The sequence below is a fragment of the Hydra viridissima genome, unplaced genomic scaffold (genome assembly GCF_058129835.1).
Source record: "Hydra viridissima isolate aposymbiotic clone 2 unplaced genomic scaffold, HvirCarnegie_v1 scaffold_4, whole genome shotgun sequence".
Taxonomy (NCBI): Eukaryota; Metazoa; Cnidaria; class Hydrozoa; order Anthoathecata; family Hydridae; genus Hydra; species Hydra viridissima.
The window spans coordinates 19,394,750-19,422,376 of record NW_028324303.1 but is presented as its reverse complement, the minus strand read 5'-3'; the positions used below and the strand labels follow the sequence as shown (position 1 = coordinate 19,422,376).

The window sequence follows — 27,627 nt, the reverse complement described above, 5'->3', positions numbered from 1 at the left end:
GCGATCTAATACTGATTTTTCTTAAAATTGTACATTTTTTTAAAAAAAAAACAACTGTAAAAACAAGATCGTTATTAAATTCAATTTTACTACTGGATTAAAAAATATAAAAATCCTCATGAACGACGAATTTGGTCAATTGTTTTGGGTCTATGACTATTCAAAAAAGGATCAAAGTATTTAGTAATGTCATTATCGCCTCCTTTCCGTTCCTCCTCTATACGCCGGAGAACAGATTTTTCAGAAGGTGTTGCAACAATGATGGGAATATTGCCTCTCTCAGGACGAAGTTCTACAACGCATTTCCCAGTTCTTTCAGCCAGTTCTTGGTGGGTTTCCTTAAAAATAAGTTGCAATTTCAGTAAAACTTTTACAGTTCTGGTTTTTTTTCTTCAAAATTGCTTGTAAATATTATTACTATTGCTTAAAAATGTTATTAACATTATACAGTGGTTTAAATAAAGGCGCATGAGGGTTTTTTAAATTTCTTCAAAGTAATAAAATACCATAGATAAAAAAGTAGAAAATTACAAGAGAAACTGATAAACTGATTTTGATTAATTTAACAACTTACATATACATAAAGTTTTAGCGAATGCATATTTAAAAAAACATTTGAAAAAATGTGAGAAAACTGGTCAACAGTGTTTTTAATTTATTTACACTTTTCAAAACAACTGCTCATTCATAAATACAGGGTGCGGCAGCGATTCGCGAACTCATTTTTGGCAAGGTTTTGTGATGTAAATAAAATACTTCCGCAATTTGTTTTTGTTGATTAATGTTCAATAACCGTCTTAGATTTTAACAAAATTGTGAATAAAAAACATTTTAGTTAAAAGTTTTACAATGGAAGCCAAAACAACCGAAGCTTTAAATTTGATTCACGCGGGTTTACCTGCACGTGAAGTGATTCGTGTTTCTGGAGTGTCTTAAACTACATTTTACAAAGTGAAAAAACGTGACAGAGCTGAGAAAGCCAAAATGCCATCTCCAGTGAACAAAAAAAAATTTATAAAAAGTTTACAGAAAAGCTTAAAAAGCATGTCGAAAAGAATCCTACTGTATCCATTAGAAAGACAGCAAAGTTGATCAATATTGATGAGAGGACAGTCAGAAGAACTCTTAAAACACTTGGAAAAGTCAGTGTGGCCCGACCTTCATGTCAACTTTTGACAGAAAGACTAAAAACTTAAAGATTGAAGCGATCAAAGAAACTTCTAAGTCAGCTGAAAAGCCATGCTTCGTCAACAGTTAATGTTTTCTCAGATAAAAAACATTTTAGCATTGACTGTGTGATAGATAGGTGTAATGGCAGATTCATTGTGCAGAAGAGTGACAAAGCACCACCTGTGTATCACACCAAGCACCCTCAGTCCATCATGATGCTAGGAATCATCGCTTCCAATGGAGAGAAATGTCCAGCAATCTATATCAAAGAGAAAGAAAAAGTTACCTCTAATGTGTATATTAGCTTATTAAAACGCTTTGTGATGCCATGGCCGAAGAAGACATTCCCAGAAAGCAATTACACTTTTCAACAGGACAATACACCTTGTCATAGGTCCAGAAAAAACTCAACAGTATCTTCAGGACAATATGACTAATTTCTGGCCCAAACACTTTTGGCCACCATCCAGCCCTGACCTGAATCCCCATGACTATAGTATATGGAGCGTAGTTGAGAGTAAGGCTTGCAAAAAGACCCACTCAAGTGTCAAGTCATTAAAGTCATCAATTACCCGTGCTATGAAATCAATTTGAAGGGAATATATAATAAGCACCTGCCAGTCCTTCCGCCCTAGGCTTGAGGCAGTGATCAAAAAAAAAGAAAACCTAATTGAATGTTAAGGTAGGAAAAGTATTTATCTTCAACTTTTCTCCTGTTAATATTCCGTGAATTTAGTTTTTTAGTGCTTTAAAAATTGATTTTGAAAAATGTTCTAAAAAGTTCGCGAATCGCTGCCGCACCCTGTATTTGTTAAATGCTAATTTGTTTATTTTCTATCAAAATTTGTATAAAAATTTAACAAGAATCTATTCATGCGTGCGGGGAGCGGATGTATTTATGAATGCATGTATGGTGATTTCTATATCTCATTGAAATTTTGCTGTCGGGAAAAGCAGTATCAGTAAAAAGAACTGAACTTACCTGCATAGCGAGCCCTTGAAAAGTTGCTTTAACGACGGTCAGAGGCGTCGTTCGTCCAACAATTTTGCAGCGAATGTTCTCAATTCCTGCTAACTCACATATCGCTCGAACTATTCTTTGACAACGTCGACCGTATCCTGAAATGCATTACATTTTGCATCTAATTGCCGCCGTAGAACGATGGCAACAAGTTTTTGTTTTATTTTTTGCATTAATGAACTGCAATTATGCAATCCAAGAATATTTTCCCCAGAAAAACTCTTATAGTAACTATCAATTCTTCTTTAGTCACATCCTCTTTAAGTTCCCAAAATAATTACATACATAATTTCTATATTTTGTGAACTTAACATATAAATTTCTTCAACAAGCAGCCGAATGTATGTATATACCTGGGACCTTCCTTTCAAACTTTATAGTGGTACTGTTCACCTTTGTTTCTAAGTTGTTATAGACTAAAAAGAAAGTCACAACATTGATAACCTAAAAAAATTTAAATAACATCGCTGCTTTTAACCTGACATAAAAACAGATCAATATCATCTTAATCATCATTAACTTAATAATAAAGATGGTTTGGTGTGGAATGTGTTTGTCCATTTAGATTTTAGATCGAAGGTTATTACTATTTGTAAGAAAAAAAAAAGAAAATAACTTGAAGATAATAAATAAAAATAGAGATTTGATAAAAGTTGGAAAATGACAATTAAGCAAGAGATCGGCAGTGATTTAAATATTCCAATTAAATAACTGTGATGGAGAAGCCTTTTGATTCAGTTTTCAGACTGATCTCTAAAGTATTTCACATAGTTAAACTCTTAACTATATAAAAAATGAGCAAATGTAGTGAATAACGTACTTGTTTTATCATCGTGGACGGGAACGTAATGAAGATAGTTTACAGCTTTGTTTTTTGCCTGAAAATCAACAAAATTAACAAAGTTGAAATTAAAAATTGTTTCAAAAAAAAGAAAACAAAGAAAACTCGTATTACCCACATCAAGGACATTTGTTGGTAAATATGAGGTTTTATGTAAACAAATTTGTAAACCTTTCGGATTGCTGATGCAGCAAACGATCCTTTCCCAATTGCCCAACCTAAATTAGCAATAAAGTAAATCGTTGAGGAAAAGTTTAAATCTTTGGCTACTGAGAAAGTCATATACAGAGAATACTACATAGAAATACTTCAGAGAAAGTGATACACTTTGAATTAGAATAGTTATTTAAAATGGCGTGCAGTTATATCAAATGTTATTTCTTGTGGAACAAAATGTAAACTATTTAAAATAAATATATTTATTGGTAAAGTAGTAATAAATTTTTTTAATAATTTAAATATTTTGAATGTTAATGTAAATTTACCTATTTTTCCAATTGAGAAAATAAATTAATATTTTTGATTTTGATTAAAACGAATGTTAAAAAACACAAGTTAAAGAGTAACTTATTTTTTAACTAAGTAAGAAGAAATCAATGGAATTCTAAAGTACTTTTCTGCAATTTGACACCTTAGAAAACACTTTTGGTGATTAAATAAAACTTATTTATTAGCAAGGGGAAACTCAATTTTCTAGCAAAATCTAGAAAATAAACACATACAAATAGTAGGAAATAAACACTTGCAAAAAAGAAACTTATTGTAATTATGGACCTTAAAATAACAACATTTGCAACCATTGAACAAGTTTTTGTTTAATGGGTTAAGTTTACAAATCATTTTAAAAGATTTGAGAAAAATATTATTTTTATGCATACTGCCTTTTAAATTTTAGCTACTTAGAACTTAAAAATTACTAAAAAGAAAACATTTTGTTTTACAACTCACTAAAAAATTTCAAACAAATTAATATTATGGCTATTATAAATACTTTTAGCAGTTAATCTTAATTAACTTATTAACAAAGTAAAAAAATACTAACTCCATCAAGTAATTGATGAGCTAATTTATTTATTTTTAGTGTAAAATATTTTTTATATTTTTAAAATAATATTTTTTTTGTTGTCTGACCATTTTGAACAATTTAAAGAACAATAAACCTACCAATTGCTCCTTTTCCATTGCCGACCACAACTATTGCACTTGTTCTCCTTCGTTTACCGTTTCCTCTGGTAACCGACACTTTTTTAACCTATAGAAAATTGCAGAAAAGATTTAACAATCATTATAGTAAAATAAATCATAAGATTAAAACTTAACTTATGAAGATTACAACATCAAGTAAATTGACATAAATCCATCTGAAAGACCATTAAATTTTAAAATTCTTGTAAGACTTGACAAAAAATACAGTTCTGAAGTATTCAAAACGCTGTTATCAATGCATACATTAAAACTCATAATTTTTTAAGTATTAATGACACAGAACTTTGCAAAGTACATCTGGTATGATTTTATAAGTTACTATTTTTCTTACCTCAATCACAATTGATTTGAAATCTTCTATAACCTCTATAATAAATCCAGAAATGATTTGTAAACCTCAAAGTGCAATCTCATTCTCAGTGAGTAATCAATAAATAAATTATAAGTTATTATATATTTGATTTATCATAGTGCTAAACCAAAACAGATTTTTTGAGAACCTAAATAAAGATTTTCTAAACGTGTTAGAGCAATTTAGTCCAAAAACCTTTAAAAAAAAGCCTGATTAAAAAAAAAAAAAATGCCTTAAAGGATGGAAATTACCTTTATTTGGAGACTCTGGTGAACCAGCATATCTTCCAGGCCATGATGTACCACTCCATCCTCGCAAGGCAGGATCTAACTTTGGTTGTCTATTTTTATCAGACTTTGCAAGAGGATTAGTTTTGGGTGATCTTTCTGCCTCTTTGATAGACAAAGGTGCATTAAAACCTGGAAACTGCATGTTAGCTTTGCCTGTGTTTACAAAAAAAGACAGAAAGTATTTATCATATATTTTTCAAATATTCATTAGATTCTCTGACAAAGTTACCTTAATAATAGTTATGTATCAACAGTACAAAATGAATGTGCTAAGATTAAAAGAAGGCTCTTATTCACTACTAGTTTTTTTCAAATGAATCATGATAAACAAAGTAAAAAGAGAATAAATTCAGGATTACTTTGATAAGAAATATTGTATAAGATTAAGAGCAATTTTATGATAAAGAAATTATAATACAGAAATGTTTTATACACAGAGATTCAATAATCTGACATCAAATTTATTTTGAAAATTAATTTTTTTTGACCATCACCTCTTTGGGTGCAGGATAAAAGTTAGAAAGATTAAACTGAGTTGTCTAATATTCATAAAGAATAATTCCAGTGTGACCAAATCAATTAGGTTTGGTGGATTGTCATAGAAATACATACATGTTCAATATTTCTTTAGTAATTCTTTATTTTTAAGAACAGTAGTGACATAAAAAGGTATGTTACTACTTTAAGATATTTTTGTTATCAATACTTGTCTTGACAGACTTTTCAAGTCCATCTAAGCCCGAGACTTTTCAGCATAATTTCAGCAATTCAATCAAAATAACAGTAACTTAGATATTCTGCTTCATCTATTAAATTAGGTCCTCTGCATAACAAATTTGATATATAAATAATTAATAAGGCATGCGATGAAATCAATGATGGTTTGAAAAAAAAAATCCTCCAAGGACAACATTCACCATGTGACTAATGAGACATTAATTGAATAATCAGCAGTTATTTAAACTTTTTTTTTTTTTTTTTAATTAGAAAAAAAACCAACAACAATCATGAAAACTTTCAAATTGCAAAAGAAAAGTGTTAATCTTTTGAAAATCACCATATTCTGATTGAAATCTTTAATTGCAATAATCAATTTTTCCTCTTCAGTTTAATTAAATTTTTCCTATTTACTTTAAAAGCAAACTTAGTAAAGTTTGCAGTTTAAAGACATTTAGGTAGCTGTAACTTATCTCTGTCCATTTACAGTCACTTATTGCTCAAGGTTCATTCCACTCCTCAAAGAAAGTAAAGAAAGTAATGAAAGTATGAAAATGGTGCTTGAGAGTTACAATTACACACCTGGCTAATGATAGGGTATTTTAAAATGGTTAGCTTTCTGATGGAAATGAAAGAGGGTTATGCATAACATCCTTGCTGTTTGTTTATGGGACAGTAAAGCATACACAGTGTATTAACAAAAACATTCATGGCCTAATAAGCAATTTTAAAAAAGTAAACCAGATATATAAAAGATTTACTGAAATGAGGATTTTTACATTTTTTAATCCAGTAGAAAAATTAAATTTAATCACCATCTTGTTTTTATAGTTGTTTTTTTTAAAAAATGTACAATTTAAGTAGAGTGAGTTAAAGATAAGAAATCAGGGATTTATAAACACTTTGTCTGTTATTTAAGGAATTTGGAGCGATTGCTAATTGTAAGTACAAGTATTTGGATATGTAGGATTCAACACTAACAAATAAAAACAACTTATGGATCATGCATCTTGTTGTTAAAACTAGAAACTTTTAAACAATTCCACACAGCTGGTTATCAATATGCCCTTTAAAGTACGAACTGGAGTGGAAGGAAGAAATCAAAATACCAAAGTTGAATAATAAAATAATAATTTGGTTTGATATGGTAGAAAGTATTGTTTAATGATGAATTGAAAATTGAAAGTTGTAGCCAGAATACTGAACCTAACTGCAAAAAACACCTGCTAAAAAATATAAAACTGATTGCATTGAAATGTTTCCTAACCAAAGAAGTAGACCATTGGCAAATCTACAAATGATTTACTTGAAAATAGTAATTTTTTGAGAAAATAAAATATTGGACATAAAGGTGAACAGTTTAGTGAAAAGTTATGAAGTTCAAAAAATGGCTACAACCATGCTTCATTGTAGTGATGACAGCCAAAAAAAGACACATTTCAAATCAGAAAAAGAATTTTCTGAAAATTAGTGAATGCCAGTTTTTTAATTGATAACTGTTATTTATAAAATTCAATTCACATAAGTTTGGGAGACCTCCTTTTTACCAATAGTACAACTTGACTTTTTAAAAAGCTATCTTAAAGACTTGTTTAAAATTGCAGGAAAAAAAAAGCATAGATTAAAAAAGCTTTAAAATGGATAAATAGAACTTAATTTTGAAACTTGAAAGTTGAATTTGTTTTAGAGTTGTACAAATTAAAAAAAAAACTGCTTTTAAGTTAAAGTTGAATAAAATTTAAAAAATTAACATTATGCAGATAGACTAAAAAAAGACAACATGCTAATATTTTAGATTTTTATACTTACAAATTTTAGCCATATAAAACCAACTAATTCAAGTATATTTAAAAGCATTGAGTAATTAATTAAACTGTCCATATAAAATCTTCTCAATATCCAATCTTCTCAATGCAAAAACCCTTTCAGCAACATGATGCAAATTAACACCACAAAAAGGTTAAAAATTTTTTTTTTTACCATTCTGCTGATCAAAAAAAAAAAGGTAAATTTTCATACCAAATTTTAAAAATTCTCCTTCAACTTGTTTTGCAGCAGTTCTTTTCTTACCACCTCGTTTACCTTTACCACTACTGACCGCTTGCCATAACTTATCATATTCTCCTAAACAAACAAAAAACATTACTTAAAAAAAAAATTAAACATAAAATGAAAATTGAAACAACAATAAAAACCTAAATGCAGCTTTTATTTGATTACTTGATAATTACTGGAAACCTTAAAAAACTATTTTGTTTTTATGGTTAATAGCATACTGCACTGACAAAACTGAAAAGCTGGTGTTCAAATTGAAATAAAAGTGATTAAAACCAAAAAAATATAGTTACCGATAACATAGCATCTTTTACTTAACCAAGTCAATGAGGATCTGCCTACATGATTGTTAAAATCTCCATATACTAAAGAGATAGATCAGCACATATAAGCTTTTAGTAACAAAACAAATATCTACTAGAAATCTAGGCCTCTGAAATTATTTGGTTAGTAAAAAACTGCTTAAAACATTATCATTGTTAACAGTGTTGATAATATATTAAGCAATCAAGAAGTTAATTAGTTCAAGGAAAAAGTGAAAGTTAAAAAGGATGTACAAACAAAACTTTTAAAAAGTTTTTTTACTATTTTTAAACCTGCCAGTCTTTGAGCAAGGAAGTTGACAAAGTTCTATGGGTAACTAGCAATGATCTTAAGTAGTATAGCTGATTTTTATATTCATTAACTTATAGGCAGCTTGTTATTTAATTTGTATTCTTAAAATCTATTAATAATAATATTCTTATATAATAATGTTCTTTTTTTTCCCCTCATACTAAAAGCTGCTGAAATCTCTTTTGAACTAAGCTAGCATATCTTATTAAAATATTAAAATACTTGATGTAAATATGATGCATCACATTTTAAATGATTTTGTTCTGATTGTTATAACATATAGGAACTCTTAATAAACCTTCGAGGCTAGAGTGAAAAGTATGACAAAAAAATATTTTCTTTTAATATTGTTAGACTGAAATCTAGAAAATGAGGTCTAGGAAGTCCTCAATTGAGGTACACTTTTTATTTTAAAAAATGTGAAATCTAAAGGGCTTTCCAATTGAGCAACTAATTATTAACAATTAAACTATGTATTTAATTACCTAAAAAATGATTTGAACAACACTTAGAATGCAGAGCAAGTCTTTGGATTAACAACTTTGAAATACCAGGGCAAATTCTAAAGCTCATCTTTACATACTACAATCTTGCTTATGTTAATTCTGCTAGAAAGTAATAGGTATATTGAAAGCATCAATATATGTAAACATAGGCGCCGAGTTCACAGGGGCAACAGGGACAGTGGACCCCCCAGATATTTATACAAGTAATATATTATCACGGATTATCATGAGGGCGAGAGTATCTATTCGCCCCTGTAATAATCCGTGATAATATATTATTAGTATAAATTTCTGGGGGGTCCACTACCCCTGTTGCCCCTGTGAACTCGGCGCCTATGTATGTAAATTATAGTAACATAAAATTTAATCATAAAATGTAATAACTTAAGAATAATTTGATATACACTCATATACATTCTGTGAGCACTAATAATTTGATACATCTATATTCATGCAGTGAACACTATGTTATAATGTGTACATTTCTAACTCCAGCACTATGTTCTCAAAAAAATATGTTTTCGCTAGCTTTTTGTTTAAAAACCAATTTTCCCATCTGATTATGAAAAACTATAACAAATCCAGCTAAACCTTGCCATCAGGAAACTATTTTACAACTTAAATTATGCTTACTTTAAGCAAAAAATCCTTATCTACCCAGCATAGCTAAATAGTAGTATGTCTTAATAGTGACAAAAATGGAATGATACAAAATTTATCTTCTGACTTTTCCAAAATTGTTTTATCTTCTGACTTTTCCTACTTTTCTAGCCTTTTTGGACACCATGCATAAAATGTCTAAACTAATCACATCCATACAACACTCACCCCCTAGAAATTTATAAACAAATTCATAAACAAAATACTCCTCTCATTGAAATGACAAGTGATTGCTTTGATAAGGTTAAAATAAGGATTGGGCTTCTTAAAAATGACAAAATTTAATGCACTTGAAAATATGATTAAACCAGCAAAATAACGAATAATAATAAAAAAAATGTATAGCAAGTTTAGAATTACCAGAAAAATATTTTATTCTCATGCTAATTGGCGGAATTTTTTTCTGGTCAACAAAATATTTTTTGATAAAAAATGTTTAGTTGATCAGAAAACACAGCTAATATTAAGCAATTATATTTTTTAAACAGAAATATTTTATTAGTGTAATTTGTACAATTATATTCTTATTTTCAAGTCCTATGTTTTAATCTTTTTCAAAGGCAAAAAATATCATAAAGATATGATAAAGATTCTTGTAGATTATTAAATCTTTAAATATTTTAATAAGATACTTTCAACATTTAAAAAAAAGAATAAGAAAAATTGGATTGGCTTTCATATAAACAAATATGTAATAAATTTTTTTAAAAAATTGCTTTACATATAAATATAAAATATATATATTTAAATCTATATACAAAAATACTATATATTTCTCTTTGATTCATATCAAAAATGTCATGTCATGCAAATATTATTAGACTTTATAACTTAACAGCATTTCATTTCAAGTACTGATAAGCCTTGAAATATTTTAGAAAACTGTTGTTTAAGGTGAAATGCAAATTTATCATTAATAGTGAAACTTTTGAGGGGTTTGCAGAAACAAAAACATTTTCTTGAATTTTGGCAAATAAAAAAAGAAAACGTTTTCAAAACTCGGTTTTAAGTATATAATTTAATCTTTGTCCATTTATTTATTTACTTTTGCGTAACTTTATTTCTAAACTAGAAGCTGATTAGCATCAAAATCAGAAACAGTTAAAAAAAAAAATAAAAAAATTTTAACATTTTAATAAATATTTTAAAAACAGAAATCCAGTGATATTGAGACCAATTTGTCATTTGAAGGCGGGCGTTACTTTAATTTGTAATTTGAAATATTAATCATTTAAAAAAAGAAATTGCGCTCACCACCTCAACTGAAGTTTATTCGTCATGTGAACGTGAGCCGAGTTTTCGACCATGTGCTAAACAATGATATATTATATAGGCCGTGGATAGAGTGCCGAAAGTCGGCACTCTATCCACGGCCTTTAAAATATATGAAATCGAAATTTGTTTTGACACGTGACTTTTTCAACCAATAAACGGGCTTCCGGCACTATAAGCAAATTTCGTTTAAGTGCCGACTTTCGGCACTCTATCCACGGCCTATTATATATTATAACCCACATCTATCAATCGATTTGCCGTCTACCATGCTAATTTTAATGCCAATGTAAATCTCCCAAACTTTAAGCTTTAAGTTGGATCAAACTTAAAGCATTGTTGGATCTTATTCTAAAATTTGCTTAAAGGGTCATGGTCATTCCATGCCAAGTGGTGCAAAGGTCCCTTATGGACCATCTCAGATTTTATTGAAATTTTTTGATTTTGTACATATATATGCTAAAAGCATGTTTTGAAAATTTTAGATCAATATCTAATATGGTTCTTGAGAAAACGCTATTTAAGTAGTGGGCTATTTTGCATAAAATTTCACTCTACAAGAAAAAAGGGTTTTTTCATCATTTTTAACAGCCAATAACTTTTGAACAAGTTAGTTTTATACTTCAATTATTATAAGATAGCAAGTGTGCTGTGGATACTTTGAAAAAAGAAAAAAATATTATTTCTGGCATCTTAACTTTTTCCATAATGGCGGGCTAAAGTTGATTTTTTTGTTTTAAGAATAAGTTTTTTTGTGATTTTAAAGACCTTAATCTTAAAAACTAGTTACAAAGTTAATACAAATCAAATTGCCTGCTGATCTACATGTGGTGGATAAACATTTTTAAAAAAATCAGTTGATTAAAGAGCTGCATTCAAAAGTTATAGGTCTCCAAAATGAGTCAGATCGAAATTTTCGTAAAATTGATCTGTGATGCAAAGCATCTGTTACCTAAGATGGCACTTTTTTTTTTTTATAAAATTTTTTATACGCATCAATTAAAGACTGTTAATAAAAACCAAAAAAATTAATGGGCGCTTATTTATAACCCCCAAAAGGTAGTCTCTAAAAGTCAGGTAAATTTTCCATAAAATTCTGAAATTGACATAATAAATAAATGCATTGAATTATATAATGTTATTTATTATGAAATATCAATTAAAAAATATCAATGCTTAAAGCCTTTTAATCCCTTTAGATAAAGAACTTTTAAATCCCAATAGATAAAGTCCCCTCCCCTCTGTCCCCTCCCCTCCCCTCTTTATAATACAATAATTTTTTTAATGAAAAACAAACAAAATGTTTTTAAGAAAATAAACAAAAATAATAAAATTTACAAAAAGTTAAATTTCTCAAATAATAAAATAATCTCATTGATTTCTTTTAAGTCAATACTATAAAATCTTCTGAATTCGAAATTCTGCAAGTAGAAAAATCCACATTAGTGCAAATAATATCAAATGAGACTCTTCTTATTTTTATTGAGGTAAGTGACATTGGGATAAAACTGTGGTGGTTTCGTGTCCCAGGTATTGTCGAACAAGAACGATATCTCTCTTCCAAATTGAAGTTTGTTGTATGTGTTTCTATTGAAACTTTGTCAACAAAAAAAAAAGATATTCCTTTGACGTGTTGAACACACCAGCTGTACATTTTGCTTGGTGTGTCAATAGGATCGTTTAGTGATTGTAGACTGGTTCGTGCAACAAGACGTTTCACTGTTCCACCAACACCATCACAAGGGCTTTTACCATGCGATGTTGCAAAAAAGTGCCACTCTGCAGTCATGTCAAAATCGTGTTTATGGTAGCATAAGTTGATAAGATTTTTGTAATTTTTATATTGTGATGCAGCTCCATCACTAAAATAGATAATGTGTTCAAATGTTTGTAATTGTTTAAGTTTATCAATAACATTACCGATAAAGCAATGAACAGCATCTGTTCTATGTTTCAGATGATCTGATATAACACAATAACTTTGACTATCAAGTTTTCCGTCTTTTATAAAATACGCAACAAAGGGGTGCACAGTTGCTTGGCTGTTATTCCAGTGAAAACCTTGCACTGCATCCTGTATTAGAAAACTATAGTTTTCTGCAAAGTCAAGAAGAACCAAAGCTTGATTTTCTTTTAAATTAGTTTTCAAATGTTGATGCACTCGTAAACTATCTAATTGTTCATAAACCTTTTCAATAAATTCATCTAAAGGTAGAGTTGCTGGTACTAAAGTACATTGGTAATTTGATTTTTGCCATTGATAAAAGTTAACTTCACTAATTTCTTTTTCTGTAAACAAAGTGTCAATGTAGTCTAACAAAACCTTTTTAGCAGGACATTTATCGCAGCTATACAGCATACAATCTCTATTTTCAATGCTACAAACCATTAATTTTAATAAGATTTTGTAATCAGAAATTCCAGGAATTTTCTGTACAAGGAGCTTTACATTTTGATGGTACTGGCAAACACAAACTGCATGCAGACCAGAAGCACCACCCACAGGAATGCACCACTTGGGCCTTAGCTCACAAAATTTTGAAAATCCAACTTTAAGATAATTATATTTCTTTTTAAACTCAATATGTAGCTCTTTCATATTGACTAGTAGAAGGCGCCTTTGGATATGTTGCTTTTTACTATCTACTTTAACTGAAACAAACTCTTTTTTTCCTGGACAAACCCTTGAATATTCATCGCATTCGTAGAAATGAACAACCTCTGTAATTACATCTTCGCTTAGTTTTCTACCCGATTTTGGAGAAGGTTTTGATAGTATTCCACTTTTTTTACTTAATTTTCTGGCTTGTACTACAGATCTTTTTGAAGTAAAAAAAAACTTCTGAGTTTTCTTTATTGACCAACTGTCTGGAGTGAGTGTAAGAAGTGTGATTTTTTCAGAATTTGACAATGTTTTTTCAAATTTTGACTTAATTTTAGTCATAATATTGTCTAAATCTGTGTTTGTTTTTTTCAAACATTTTTTTGAGGGTGATTCAATTTCACAAAGTGCAGCTATTTCTATACCTAGCACATTGGCAACAGCCTTTTGTGTATGAGCTCTTATGCTATCAATTTTACGCTTTCCATATGCAACTCTATCTTTTTTTGAAACAAGTTTTAGAGGTAAGCATCCAAAACTTGCAATACTTGAATTAAGATCTTCTTTTAATGTATGGTTGTCAACATAAATTTCTTTTTCTTGGAGTTCATTTTCTTTTGTATTATGTTTGCAATTCAGAACTTTTCTGCAACTAGTGCAAATTTTTTGACCAGGTATTAAACCAAAATCTTTGGCATATGAAAGACTGATAACTCTAAGAGAATCTAAAAAATAACGGAAATAATTATTAAATATTTTTTTTATTTATTTATTTAGTGTTATTAAGGTATTTTTATTAAATTAAGATATTAAATATTTAAACTTACTTTTCACATTTTTTGCGTGCTTGTTCAACGGATTACAACAATACCTGCGATGTTCATTCTCATACCTCGACAAGTAAACTTTCTCGTGATAGCTACAAATAAAATCTATGGGATTTATTTTGCTTCTCAAAGAAATAAGCTCTTGGTTTAGTTTAGACAGTTCTTGGTAGCGTTTACTTTTATTAGATAGATAGCACTGTTCATTTAATGCTTTACCAATACAGCAAGTAGAAAGCTCAGGCATATTACTTATTATTAATTAGTTCTAAAATACAACAATTTATTTGGTTTTATTAGTACTTTTTAGATTGACATACTAGTAATATAGAATTAAATGAAACAATAACTAAACTTTTAAAAAGTAATAATTTTTTATGGAAAATTTACCTGACTTTTAGAGACTACCTTTTGGGGGTAATAAATAAGCGCCCATTAATTTTTTTGGTTTTTATTAATTAACAGTCTTTAATTGATGCGTATAAAAAATTTTATAAAAAAAAAAAAGTGCCATCTTAGGTAACAGATGCTTTGCATCACAGATCAATTTTACGAAAATTTCGATCTGACTCATTTTGGAGACCTATAACTTTTGAATGCAGCTCTTTAATCAACTGATTTTTTTAAAAATGTTTATCCACCACATGTAGATCAGCAGGCAATTTGATTTGTATTAACTTTGTAACTAGTTTTTAAGATTAAGGTCTTTAAAATCACAAAAAAACTTATTCTTAAAACAAAAAAATCAACTTTAGCCCGCCATTATGGAAAAAGTTAAGATGCCAGAAATAATATTTTTTTCTTTTTTCAAAGTATCCACAGCACACTTGCTATCTTATAATAATTGAAGTATAAAACTAACTTGTTCAAAAGTTATTGGCTGTTAAAAATGATGAAAAAACCCTTTTTTCTTGTAGAGTGAAATTTTATGCAAAATAGCCCACTACTTAAATAGCGTTTTCTCAAGAACCATATTAGATATTGATCTAAAATTTTCAAAACATGCTTTTAGCATATATATGTACAAAATCAAAAAATTTCAATAAAATCTGAGATGGTCCATGAGGGACCTCATTAAAATTTGCACCACTTGGCATGGAATGACCCTTAAAGCTACTTTGAATAGTTTTAAGAATTTTTTTAACGTTAATTAGAGTATCTGGTCTTGCATTAAAAAAAAAAAACGTTACAAGCTGTATTCAGTCTTTGTTTTGTCAAAGAAACCAAAATGAACTAATATAATTGCTTACTTTTAGATTATCAGGATCAACAGATCTGCCAGCTAATTGATGTTTATAATTATGTTTCCCAGAACCATCTAGGATAAATTTATTCCTGATCAGCTTTTCTATATTACAAGAAAAGCTGATTTTTTCTATATTTCTATATTACTCTATCCACGGCCTATTATATATACTAGATGTCTAACTTGCGGGATATTATTAGAAGAAAAGTGAAGACGATTATTTTGTTTACAAATTGAATCCGCCATTTGTAATAAGGGCAAAAGCTATATCCGACGTGCGAAATAAAAGTAAAAAATGCATGTTTTTGCCCGAATTAGTAATGGCTTCCACGGCTTCACTTTTCGAATCGAAGTTAGAAATCTAGTATATATAATATATTATTGGTGCAGAATGGCACTTATAAGTGCCATTATAAGTGCAAACCAAGGACTACTATACGGCAGGACGCGCAAAGTCGATTTCCTGACTCCGCTAGCAAAGACCATTGTTTTTATCAAAGTTGCAGTGTTCTTTTACGTTCCAGTAATAATTTTTGAAAATCTTTTACTTTTATTATGGTGAAAAAATGTGGGGTTGTAAATTGTAAAGGGAATTATAATAAATTTAATAAGTGTCGTGTTTTTAAATTACCTAAAGATGAAGTTGAGAAACAGAAATGGATTAACGTGCTTCCTTCACGTAAAAATTTTATTATGGAGCCATCTGAATTCTTTATATGTGAAAAACATTGGCCTGAAAATACAGAAATGATAAAAGTGCCTGGTGGCTATACTCGACCAGCATGTGCACCAAGTATTTTTAATGTTCCTTTTTCTTGTTTACCAACACCAAAGCCTGTGCTTCGCCAATCTAAGCCTGAGGATCAGCAATTGAAGTATTTCATCAAAAAAGATAGAATAAATTCGTTTTCTGATTTTTATCCTGACACCGAATTGCACAAAAAGTATGAAAATATAGTAATATCTCAACAAGAGGATAAATTCTTATGCATTTTTATGTCAAAAGATTTCAAAGAGAGTTTTATGACATTTATTGTTTATGATAAGTGTACCTTGTGTTCACTGCTAACTTTTTCTGCTTTTAAACATGGAATTAATGTTTCATTAGGTAATATACTGAATCCAAACAATGGCTTAATCTTCTACTCACAATTTTTCGAAGCAATTAATTTAGTTCATAATTATAAACTCCATGTTAATGATGTTATTGAAAAGGTGTCAAATACTCTTTCAGAAAATGAACTTGAATTAGATTATGATATTAAGCAAAAGAAATTGAATTTCATTACAAGACAACTTAGACTCTTGCGTAACAAAAGTTTCTCTATAGCTGATTATTGCTTTGCAATCGAGTCTTTTTATAACTGCAAATACCATTAACTTCGTGATTTTTTAGTCCTTCCAAGTAAAAGAAAGCTGCAGTCTATAATTTCTTCCACTAACATTGATCAGGTTTTACAAAAAACATTTGAAAAAGTAAAGAATAATTACCAGAAAAATGTTATTTTGATAGTTGACAAGGTAAAGAATCCAAAGCAACCTCTATGCTATGTGTTATGATGAAATACTTACATGGCGGACCTAGTTTAATGATTTCTGTTACTCCTGTTCACAAACTAACATCATTGTATCAGTTCATTGGTGTGAAAGAAGCTGCTATTATAATTGATAAACACGGTGGAATAGTTTTAGGATCTGTAACTGATAATCATAAAATCAATCAGCAATACTGCAAAATATTTAACAGAGTTACTGACTATCAGGCCATTCATCCATTAGACGATCATCGCGTTTGGTTTCTTTTGTTTGACACAGTTCATCTACTTAAATGCTTACGAAATAACTGGATTTCTGAAAAGTGTCAAATGATATCTTTAGATAATAAAACCATAGCTTCATTTTCAGATGTGAAAGGTCTATATCAATATGAGAAAGAGAACATTTTAAAATCAGTTCCTTTATCCTATGCCGCTGTTTATCTTTCGAGACTTCAACTACAGAATGTGCAACATGTTTTTGACTCATTACCGTTTACTCAGAAATTTCATTAAAAGGTAGGTGATACAAATTAAGAGGTTTCACAAAAGTTTAAACGATTTTATTTAGGATCAATAATTTGCTAATTAATTGATAAATCCGCTGCGAAATTTTTTTTCGCAGCGAATTTATCAATTAATTAGCAAATAATTGAGTAGTTTTTCAATCAAAAAATTCATCACAACATCATCAGGCAGCTTTTAATTCATTAAAAATCAACTTAAAATATTGTGAATTTCAAATTAATTTCAATTGCGTGCAAATGGGTCGAAAATCAGTTTCTAGTGACATCAAATGGCAAGTTATTGGCATGGCGCGGACAAAAAATCACACAAACGTTCAAATAGGCAAAATACTTAACATTTCTGAATATTGCGTTAGAAAAACCATCAAAACCTGGGAACTTACCAAGGACGTCTCCGACATGCCGCGTACTGGGAGACCATCCAAACTCAGCAACCGTGACAAAAATGGTATATTCAGAATGAGCAGAGAAAACCCCAGACTCAGCTACAAAAAGCTAGCACAAATCTTCAATGAGTCAAAAAATCCAAAAGTTAGCAGAGAGCTCGTGAGACGAACATTGTCGGTCAAAGGTATTGGAGCGTACATAGCTGCTAAAAAACCTATTCTTTCAATCACGGATAAACGTAAACGACGAGTGTGGTCCAAAGAAAGGCTGGACTGTTCTGTAGAACAGTGGGCAAAAGTTATTTGGAGTGATGAAGCTAACTTTCAAGTTGTAAACCGCAAGGGAAGAATCTATGTCAAAAGATTTGCAACTGAGAAATATTCAGACAGGTTTTTGCAACATCGTCGACAAGGCGGTGGAGGTTCGGTTGGCATCTGGGGATGTTTTTCTCACAAAGGTATAGGCTTCTATGAGCTGTATGAAGGCCGAATTAATCAATACACCTACAAGAACACATTGGAAACGTGTTTAGTTCCATCAATCAGACACTTGTATGGGAGAAGCAAGCAATTCATCTTTCAACAAGACGGGGCTTCAGCTCATACAGCACACTCAACCAAAGAATATTTTTTGAAAAAAAAGTTCAATGTGATGCCCTGGTGCCCTAGATCACCAGATCTCAACCTAATCGAAAATATTTGGTCTCGGATCGACAATCAACTGACATACCATGAAATTCAATCAACTCAGCATTTAAAGCAACTTTTGAATGAGTACTGGCTGAAGGTACCTCGCGTGATGTGCATGAAATTAGTTGAATCAATGCATAAACGAGTTTACCTTTGCTATAAAAACAAAGGAGGACACTTCAAATATTAATTAGGCTTTTTTTTTTCATTTTTTGTTCGAATGTTGCAATTCGTTTAAACTTTTGTGCTTCTTATTTTTCCAATAAGATTTTTTGTAATAGCTTTTTTCTAACTAAATATTAAAATTTTTATAAAATGTTCATATTCATTTTAAAGCTAATTACTTTTTCTTTAATAAATAAAAAAATAAGTCGATATCATTTTACAGTTTTTCTTTATTAAACAAAAACCAAACATACTTGATAAAGATTCTGCAATCGTTTAAACTTTCGCGAATAGCTGTATTGAATGGCCTTCGCTAGCGGAGTCAGGAAATCGACTTTGCGCGTCCTGCTGCATATTAGTCCTTGGTGCAAACATTACAAATAATGTTTGCTGGTTATCTATGCAGAATTGAGTATAATGAAATTTTTTTTTTTACTTACCGTAAGTTGCCTTAGAGAATGAAAAATTGCCCTTTCTAATTAGATTAGATTTTGAAGAGATTTTGATAAGAATGCTGTGGCGGGCTACATCACAATCAAAGTATATATTCGAATAAAAGGATCCTTAATAGAAAGCTTCATAAGATTGCTCGGGTGATTTAAAGCCAGTCCACTGGTCTCAAAATATAACTTGATAGCGTATACGGGAAATTTTTTGAAGCCAGTTTTGGCCTCCCAAGATGGCGACGGAATTAACGAATGGTTATAATTAACGGAATTAACGAATGGTTTTAAGATAAAATATTTTTTAGGCATTAGTTTATCAGATAGGCACTACAAAATTATAAATGCTGCATGAACTATTAGCTGAGCGCTGCGATTACACACAACTCAGAGGTTCCTTCTAAAGTTATTGTATATATACATACATGTATATATATATATATATATATATATATATATATATATATATATATATATATATATATGTATATATATATATATACAGTACTGTGAATAAGTTTTAGCCCACCATAAGTTTATAATTATTTTTGATTTTATCGTAAAAATATAAAGGACTTATGAAGTAAAAAAAAAATCAACTAATTGCTTCGAGAACTGCCTCCTCACATATGTCCTGTAAATATTTTTTGGCCACTCGGGAACAATGTTTGGGATCATTGTCTTGCTGTAGAATGAAATTATTACCAATTAGTCTCATTCCAGATGGTATTGCATGATTTCTTAAAATTTTTTTATACTGTTCTCCTGTCAGTTTGCCATCAATTCTGATTATATTACCTACTCCAGATGATGAAAGACAACCCCAAACTAAAACAGAACCTCCCCCATGGTTGATTGTTGGATGTAGACAATCAGAGCAATAAGCCTCTCCTACCCTTCTTCTTACATACTGTCGTCTTCTGCTACCGAACAATTCGAAATTTGATTCACCTGTGTATAGTACACGGTTAAACATTCCTTGCTTCCAATTATTATGCTGTTTTGCATATTTAAGTCTTTTTTCTTTATTGCCTCGAAATAAAAGTAAAGGAAAGAATTTCGAACTGTAACACACCCAGCTTTTAGCAAATCTCATCAAATGCAAGATGAGGAAACATTTGTCCCAGTCGCAGTCTAAGTGTCTTGGGCTAGTTCACTGGAGGTTTTTTTCCAATTTTGAAGAGACACATTTTTAAAATACTTTATATATATATACATACATACACATATATATATATATATATATATATATATATATATATATATATATATATATATATATATATATATATATATATATATATATATATATATATATATATATATATATATATATATATATATATATATATATATATATATATATATATATATATATATATATATATATATATGAAGACTCCACGGGAAGAAACGGCAGGGTCACATTTTGAAAGTTTCGACTTTTTACACTTTCTAGCTTTACTAATCATAATAGCATATTTTATATTTGAATTCAAATCAAATAAACGATTTGATGCATATTTAAAGTTTTTCTAAATTTTCCTAAAACTTCGAAACTTATAAAGGTTTAAAAGTTTAATAATGATTTATCTCAAAATGAAAAAAAATGACCCTGCCGTTTCTTCCCGTGGAGTCTTCATATATATATATATATATATATATATATATATATATATATATATATATATATATATATATATATATATATATATATATATATATATATATATATACATAAATGTTTTTGATTAGCTTTTGAATATGATAAGTTTTGATAAATCCTAAGCTTTTTTCCAATTATTTTGGCAGTTTGTTCTTTACCCAGGTGATAAAACATATTTTTGCATAGTTTTCTGAAATAAGTTTAATCAGTGCAAACAAATGGTTTTCAGTTATAGCTGAGTCAAACATTTGAGAAGTTTTTTCATTAAATATTTTTGAGTAATCAACTGATCTCAAGACAGCACCTGAAATAGCATTTGAATTCCTATTTTATTTGGAAGGTAAGCAACTTTAAGCAAAATTAAGGCAAGCAACCTTTGGAAATATCTTTCAGTTTCTTCCTAAATAATAACAACACTTTTGGTTGGTTTAATTAAACCTCCTCTGTCTTTGACTTTTAAAAAACTGCTTTGTTCGAAATGATAAGAAAGTACTAATGCATTCCAACATTTAATGCAGATGGTTTATTGTAAATTTACGTATCAAACAAATTTTGATAAGATACATAATGTTGATGTTTGATATAATACAAAATATATATTATCAAAAAATTCCCTCAATTAGTCGTCTTAACAAGTCAAAAATAATTGACTCAATAATTGAGAGCTGGAATATTACAAAGAATAATATATAGGTAAAATAATATCTATTAAAAAATAATATTTTGCATTTAATATTTTTATTAAATATTATATCCATTAACTATAATTATGTATTAAATAATCCTAGAAGGAACTCCTGAGCTGTGTGTACTCACAGCACTCAGTTTATAGTTCATGCAGTATGAACATATCTGGTATCTTGCTACAAAAATTGAAAATGTAAAATTTGTCAAAATTGTAAGTAGACACCACTGCCGCTTACCATACAGTTATGTCATCTATCTTCTAGCACACTGCATTTGATAATTAAGAACTAAAAGGCACATAGATTATGCATAAATATTATATAATCGTAAATTACACTTAAAAAGTAAATCGAATATCTTGTAGCTTAGTATCTAAATAATTAATTTGTCTGATTTTTTTAGAAATCAATTCATTTCTTTAAAATTTTTTAAACTTTATTTGATAGTCTAGTTTTTCTTTCAAAACTCTATTTTCTTTCATATCTCTGTAAAAAGCCTTATAAAATGTACATCGATCACCAATTGCCGCCATCTTGGGAGGCCAATTTTGGCTTCAAATTTGTTTGAAAAAGACAATTGAATACGCTATCCAGCTATATTTTGAGATCAGTGGGCCAGTCCACTATGGTTTCTGAGACCCGAATTTTTGGCAAAAACCCATTTTTTTTAAGTTCTAAAAAAGATTTTTCTTATGTGGTACCTTAATGTAAACCCATCAAAGTGATAATAAACGTGTTCTATTTTTAAATTAATTGCCTAGTTTGTTTTTAATATGCACTCAAGTTGAGGGTATATTTAATCTCAGCTTAGTTTGCAGTGAGTTAGCGTAAAGTGAGCCGTTAATTTAATAATACATAACTTTTGAAATAATTAATATTTTTGATTGCTGTAAAGAAAATTATTTTTATACAGGTATGCACTTTTTAAAATTATTTAATTACAAGCGCGTGTATAGAATTTTTTCTTCCTTGACATTTTTTAAAACTTTGATTTGACTTCTCCGTATTTCTCTAAAAATATTTTTACACGATTGAATTTTGGTAATGTTCAGGAATATATTCCAATTTTTAAAACTTGCCCCTAATTGCCCTAATTAAAAATATATCTGTTTTTTTGCAGTGATGCTCCGTTTCAAATACGAGGACTTGTTTAATATATGGCTGGAAAAGAAAGATGTAAATGAGAAAAAGTCAAATGCTTTTGAGCACATCATTTAAATAGTTGGAAATGATGAAACAGTAGTTATTAGCAATAATATTCAAAAGAAAAAATGTCATTTGTGCAATTCTTTTGAACGAAAATGGTCAGATTGTCAAAGAACAATATGCCGATATAAAAGTAAAAATTCGGATTGGTTGAAAAGAGAAATTATATTTACTGATGATGCTTTTCCATCAACATCTTCAAGTCAATCAATTGCATCAACATCTTTTGGACGACCAAGGTTATCATATACCGAAAAATTGGATCGGGCCAGGAGATTGGAAGCATCAGAGGTATGCCGGGATAATTTGCACGAAACATCTTTTATATTACAAGCATCAGGTATGGTTGTACGTCAGCAAAAGAAACGTGATTTAGCATTGGTTCTAAAAGAATTGAACACAAGTCCATCTCGGCCAACTATAATTAAAAAAAGTATATTTTCACCAAAAAAAGAAACAGTAAGTAATACAGCCGAAGAAACATTAGAATTAGTTTTGGATTCTAATTTAAGTAAACAACAATATCAAAACATTAGACAAGGAGCTGTTATCAAAAATTGTAAAATGTATCCAGGTTACAAAGAGATTTGGAAATGTAAATCAGCATGTAGACCAAATGGTTTATCAATTTCCAATATCATTGCACAAGTACCATTAAAGAATTTGTTAGAGCATACAGTGAAACGTACTGTACAATTACAAAAAGAAGTGATTTTTCAGCACATTGAATCCATTAATACTAACGAAATTATAGCCGAGATGATATTTAGTAAAGGTTTTGATGGCAGTTCCGGTCATTCTGCCTAAAAACAAAAATTTAGATTTAACTATATTGGATGATGAAATATAGTTAAAATTTAACTGATTTTTTAAATATCATTTCATTTAATATCATTTTTTACAATAGATATAAATAAAATATATCTATATATTAAATATATATTTAATACATATATGTTAAATATATATATATATATTTAATACATATGTATAAAATATATATATTTAATATATAGATATATTTTATTTATATCTATTGAAATATATATATATATATATATATATATATATATATATATATATATATATATATATATATATATATATATATATATATATATATATATATATATATATTAATCATATAAAATTTAGTTATGAAATATTTAAAACATATTGCCAATCGTGAGAAATAAAAATTATTCACTAATTTGTCTTTAAATTGAAGTTATAATTTATGCCAAAAAATTGCGTCTCAGAAACCATAGTGCAGTCTGAGAAAATTTCTTATTTTTTTTGTGTTATTTTTGCTTAAACGCGTGTGAGGTTTTTTCACCTCGCGGGATTGGACGTCCAACATGGTGGTTTAAGCTTGGTTTCCAATAGTTATAGGAATGTTGTACAACAGTTGCACAACAACTTTGTTTTATAATGGAAACATTTTCTAGTGTAAGTTGCACAACTTAACGTCGCACAGGGGGACGAAATCCCGATTTCGTGGCCAAAATTCCCAAATTACCTACACGAGGGTTTTCGAGTTCGCTGATTACGAATCTGAGGTCAGATTTAAAAAATTCAAAATTGAGGCTCCAATATGGCGGCCAAAACTGTTCATACGTTGAAAATATGAAATCTAATGTAGTTTGGTTTTCGAGGTCATTGCTTATGATTCAGGAGTTAAAATAGAGCAAAAACATTGTAAAATTATTTCCAAAATTACGCTATTGATAAAAAAACAGAAATTTGTAATTTTAGTTTTATTTTTTATTTTTTAATTAATAAAAGATGAAGTCATATATATGTAAAAAAATTGTTTATTTAATCCTAGTTACAAAAACACGTATGTCATATTCATTAATGTTTGAATCATTCGATTCGGAATCTGATGTTGAACCACTTGTATTTAAATCGGAATCGTTCCTTGTCTCTTGTCTGGTGACTTCAGGTTGTTTTAACAATTGTAAAGTTTCTTGATGTAGAGATTTTGCCGGTCTCTGGGGCAACTTCCTGATGCTCGAGAGGGGTTGTTAAGGTGACATCTTTAACAACTTGAGCAAAATGTACTTGACAAGAAATCCTTTAACTCATTTGAGCAGCATATGCCAATTTTTCTGTAGAAAAAGTAGAACGTAGTTCTTGAGTCTTTCGCCTCTTTGATCTATCACTAGATGAAGCAAAGGATTGCGAAGGTCGCCCACATGTTCCTTTTTTTTTATCATTCATCACAATCTTCTAATTTGTTGTGCATCCAGTATTGGATAATTTTGAAAATTGTACGGTGCCCTTCAATCATTCTCCATTTTTTTTCAAAAAAAAAATCTTCCCATCTTCCTGCTGCTCTCCATCTCGATCAAAAATTTGCAAATAACCGTGATAATGACATTTCATCCTCGCCTACTTGTATCACATGTTCCGTTTTTTTGAAAATTGCATCTGTCAAAACATCAATGATGAATTAATATTCATTTTTTAAACTGTCTTTCACCTTAAAGAATATATCTTTTCTTGACAATTCCATATTTGAAGATTTGGAAGATTTGGAAGACTCATAAAACGGAACGAGAAGTAACTTGTAAAGCATTTATTTAAGATAATAAATTATTGTATTAAAATGCAATTAATGCCATTAAATAATGTTAATTCACTAATTTCCATGACCATTTTCAGACATTAATCTATGTTAATAGAATAATGTCGCACCACGCATTCCTCCATAAAAACTAGTCTCACTATTAAAATGGCACTCAATGGCAGCCAGTTTTTTTATATGTTATATTTAACACTATACACCATCAATTCCTTGTCGAAAGAAGGTGGATACCCGCGGTTAAATTTTTAAAACGACATTAGAAAATCGATTTCAGATAAAAAATTTACAGTTTTTTATGTTTACTTGTCGCGCGATTTAAATATTAAAAAAATTACAATTAGCAATAACTGTGCATAACGAAATATTCTACATGCCTCCAGAAAGTGATTCCATTTTGCCGAATTCCAATTGAAATAGTTTCTTCAGTTTAACAGCACTTTAAAACAGGCAAGAATTTTTCGACGTGTCCACTAGTTTAGTGCGTACCGAACGGAGGCTAAATGTCAACTGATGTCCAGGCCAGCCTAGAGCAGGTATTTACCTGCCCTGTTCGGAATTTTGTTCTAGGTTTATCTGTAAACAAGATCTGAACGTAAAAAGACGAAAATATAAAACTCAAAAATTTGACTTTCGGCCACGAAATCGGGATTTCGTCCCACTGGGCGTCGGTTGCACAACAAATTTTATGTTGTACAACTGCGGTTATGAATTTTGAAAAAAATCTATAGCTTGGTTTCCAATAGTTGTAGAAATGTCGTACAAAAATCGTGCAACGTTCGTTTGATTTGTTGTGCGGTAAATTGTTGTGCAACGCAATATTTCCATTAGATTGAATTAGCGCAAAAATCTTTAAAAAAAACAGTATAAACTAACAAAAAATGGCCGTCATAAAAAAAAGTCTCACTCTAAATTATCGACTTTTTCTTAAACTTTTAATTTTAAGACGCCGAAAAAGCGTAAAGAAAAAAAAGCACATGTTTTGGGTCAGAGAACTATCTGAACATCGCGTTTAGTTATTTGGTGCAAGAAATGATGCTATTTGATAGGGAACTTAATCATCGATAATTAAGAATGTCTCCTGACAGACTTGAACACCTTTTCTCATTAATCGGATCTTCATTAACGAAAAAATATTGTCCCAGTGTCTCTATGTCCATCGCAAAGATTAATTATTACAATTCGATACCTGGCTACAAGAGAATCACAACAAACTCAGTCCTTTTATTTTCGAGTTGGGAGAGCTACAGTTTGTAATATAATCGAAGAAACTTGTTGTGCTATATATATGGGAAGTTCTCAAAAAAACATTTCCAAGAGCCCCAAATGACATAAAAGAATGGCAAAACATCATTAAAGAGTTTAATCAGAATTGGAACTTTCCACAATGCATAGGAGCTATTGATAGAAAACATGTACGCATTTAGGCCTCCTGCAAAATCAGGTTCTTCTTTTTACAACTACAAAGGATTTTACAGAATGTGTAGTTTTTCACATCAGTTGGTTTAACAAAATAATAATCTAGAATGTAATATTTACATTTTTTATTCACATTAATAGGTTAAACAGAGAGACTTGATTGTTTCATTTTTATCTGAAAGCTCTAATTTGAGAAGAAGTGCTTGTATTTGAACTTTAGCCGAGGCTTTGGAATAGTTGTTTATTCGCTTTAGCTGTGGAATTAATGGTTTCATAAATAATCTTCATCCTGCTCTTCTTCAGTCGGATTTTCAATATTGGAGCAAATCATTTCTAATGTTTTCACTAAATTTTTGTCGTATAAATCATCAGAATCTAATACTTTTCTTTTTTTTTTAGTTATGTTATCGGCATGAATTGTCAAATCACTTGACTCTTCTTGCACACAAGAATTAACATAATCGTTTTTTTCAGCCACATCTTAGGATAAATGATTATTTAGCTCCTTGTTCAATGGATGATGAATATTTTCAACTTGCTCACAAACCACCTCAATGTTTTCCTCAAAATTCGTTGTTTCTAATTTAGAATCATAAGGTGAACAAATAATCGATGCTGTTTTACGATGTTCTATAAAAGTATTTAGCCAATCGAGCTGAAGAAACTGAGGTGGAACTGAATTCCTTCCAGAACCTGATGGGATATTTCATTTTGTTTTTAGACACTTTTCATAACTACTTCGAATGCTTTTATACTTTTCTTCCGCTTGATTAGCAGAGAAGTTTGACAGACAACCAATTTCTTCCCATGCATTTTTCTTTTTCCATTTGTCTTTAAATTCCTTATCAAACTTATCAAACAAAACTGGAAACTTTTGAACTTTGTTCATAAAATCTGCATTAGAGATTTTTTCTAACACACAAGATGGAGCCGTCGCCAT

At 29.6% G+C, this 27,627-nt stretch overlaps 3 protein-coding genes and 1 pseudogene across 4 annotated transcripts; 1 reads left to right on the top strand and 3 right to left on the bottom strand.

Moving 5' to 3' along the window:
- Window positions 1-57: 57 nt before the first annotated feature.
- LOC149890367 (small ribosomal subunit protein uS5m-like) lies at window positions 58-15,645 on the bottom strand. 2 transcript variants are annotated; one of them, XM_090083894.1, is made up of 11 exons: window positions 15,382-15,645; window positions 7,946-8,017; window positions 7,617-7,721; window positions 4,842-5,033; window positions 4,570-4,604; window positions 4,197-4,284; window positions 3,204-3,250; window positions 3,012-3,069; window positions 2,545-2,607; window positions 2,153-2,289; window positions 58-338 (listed from the first exon to the last, which is right to left on the bottom strand). In XM_090083894.1, exons 4-11 carry the CDS (start codon window positions 5,020-5,022, stop codon window positions 117-119), a joined length of 831 nt encoding a protein of 276 aa, XP_089940020.1. In that variant the 5' UTR covers window positions 5,023-5,033; window positions 7,617-7,721; window positions 7,946-8,017; window positions 15,382-15,645; the 3' UTR covers window positions 58-116. The 2 variants fall into 2 exon arrangements, with proteins under 2 accessions (XP_089940020.1, XP_089940019.1); XM_090083893.1 differs by lacking the exon at window positions 15,382-15,645 and adding an exon at window positions 8,753-8,895.
- On the bottom strand, window positions 12,007-14,515 carry LOC149890368 (uncharacterized). The gene is made up of 2 exons (XM_090086371.1): window positions 14,135-14,515; window positions 12,007-14,032 (listed from the first exon to the last, which is right to left on the bottom strand). Exons 1-2 carry the CDS (start codon window positions 14,376-14,378, stop codon window positions 12,090-12,092), a joined length of 2,187 nt encoding a protein of 728 aa, XP_089942497.1. The 5' UTR covers window positions 14,379-14,515; the 3' UTR covers window positions 12,007-12,089.
- Window positions 15,646-15,670: 25 nt separating the features above from the next.
- Window positions 15,671-23,138, top strand: LOC149890366 (uncharacterized). The gene is made up of 2 exons (XM_090083895.1): window positions 15,671-17,431; window positions 22,596-23,138. The coding sequence occupies exon 1, from the start codon at window positions 15,933-15,935 to the stop codon at window positions 16,755-16,757; it is 825 nt and encodes a 274-aa protein (XP_089940021.1). The 5' UTR covers window positions 15,671-15,932; the 3' UTR covers window positions 16,758-17,431; window positions 22,596-23,138.
- Window positions 23,139-26,722: 3,584 nt separating this feature from the next.
- Window positions 26,723-27,627, bottom strand: LOC149890365 (uncharacterized; annotated as a pseudogene).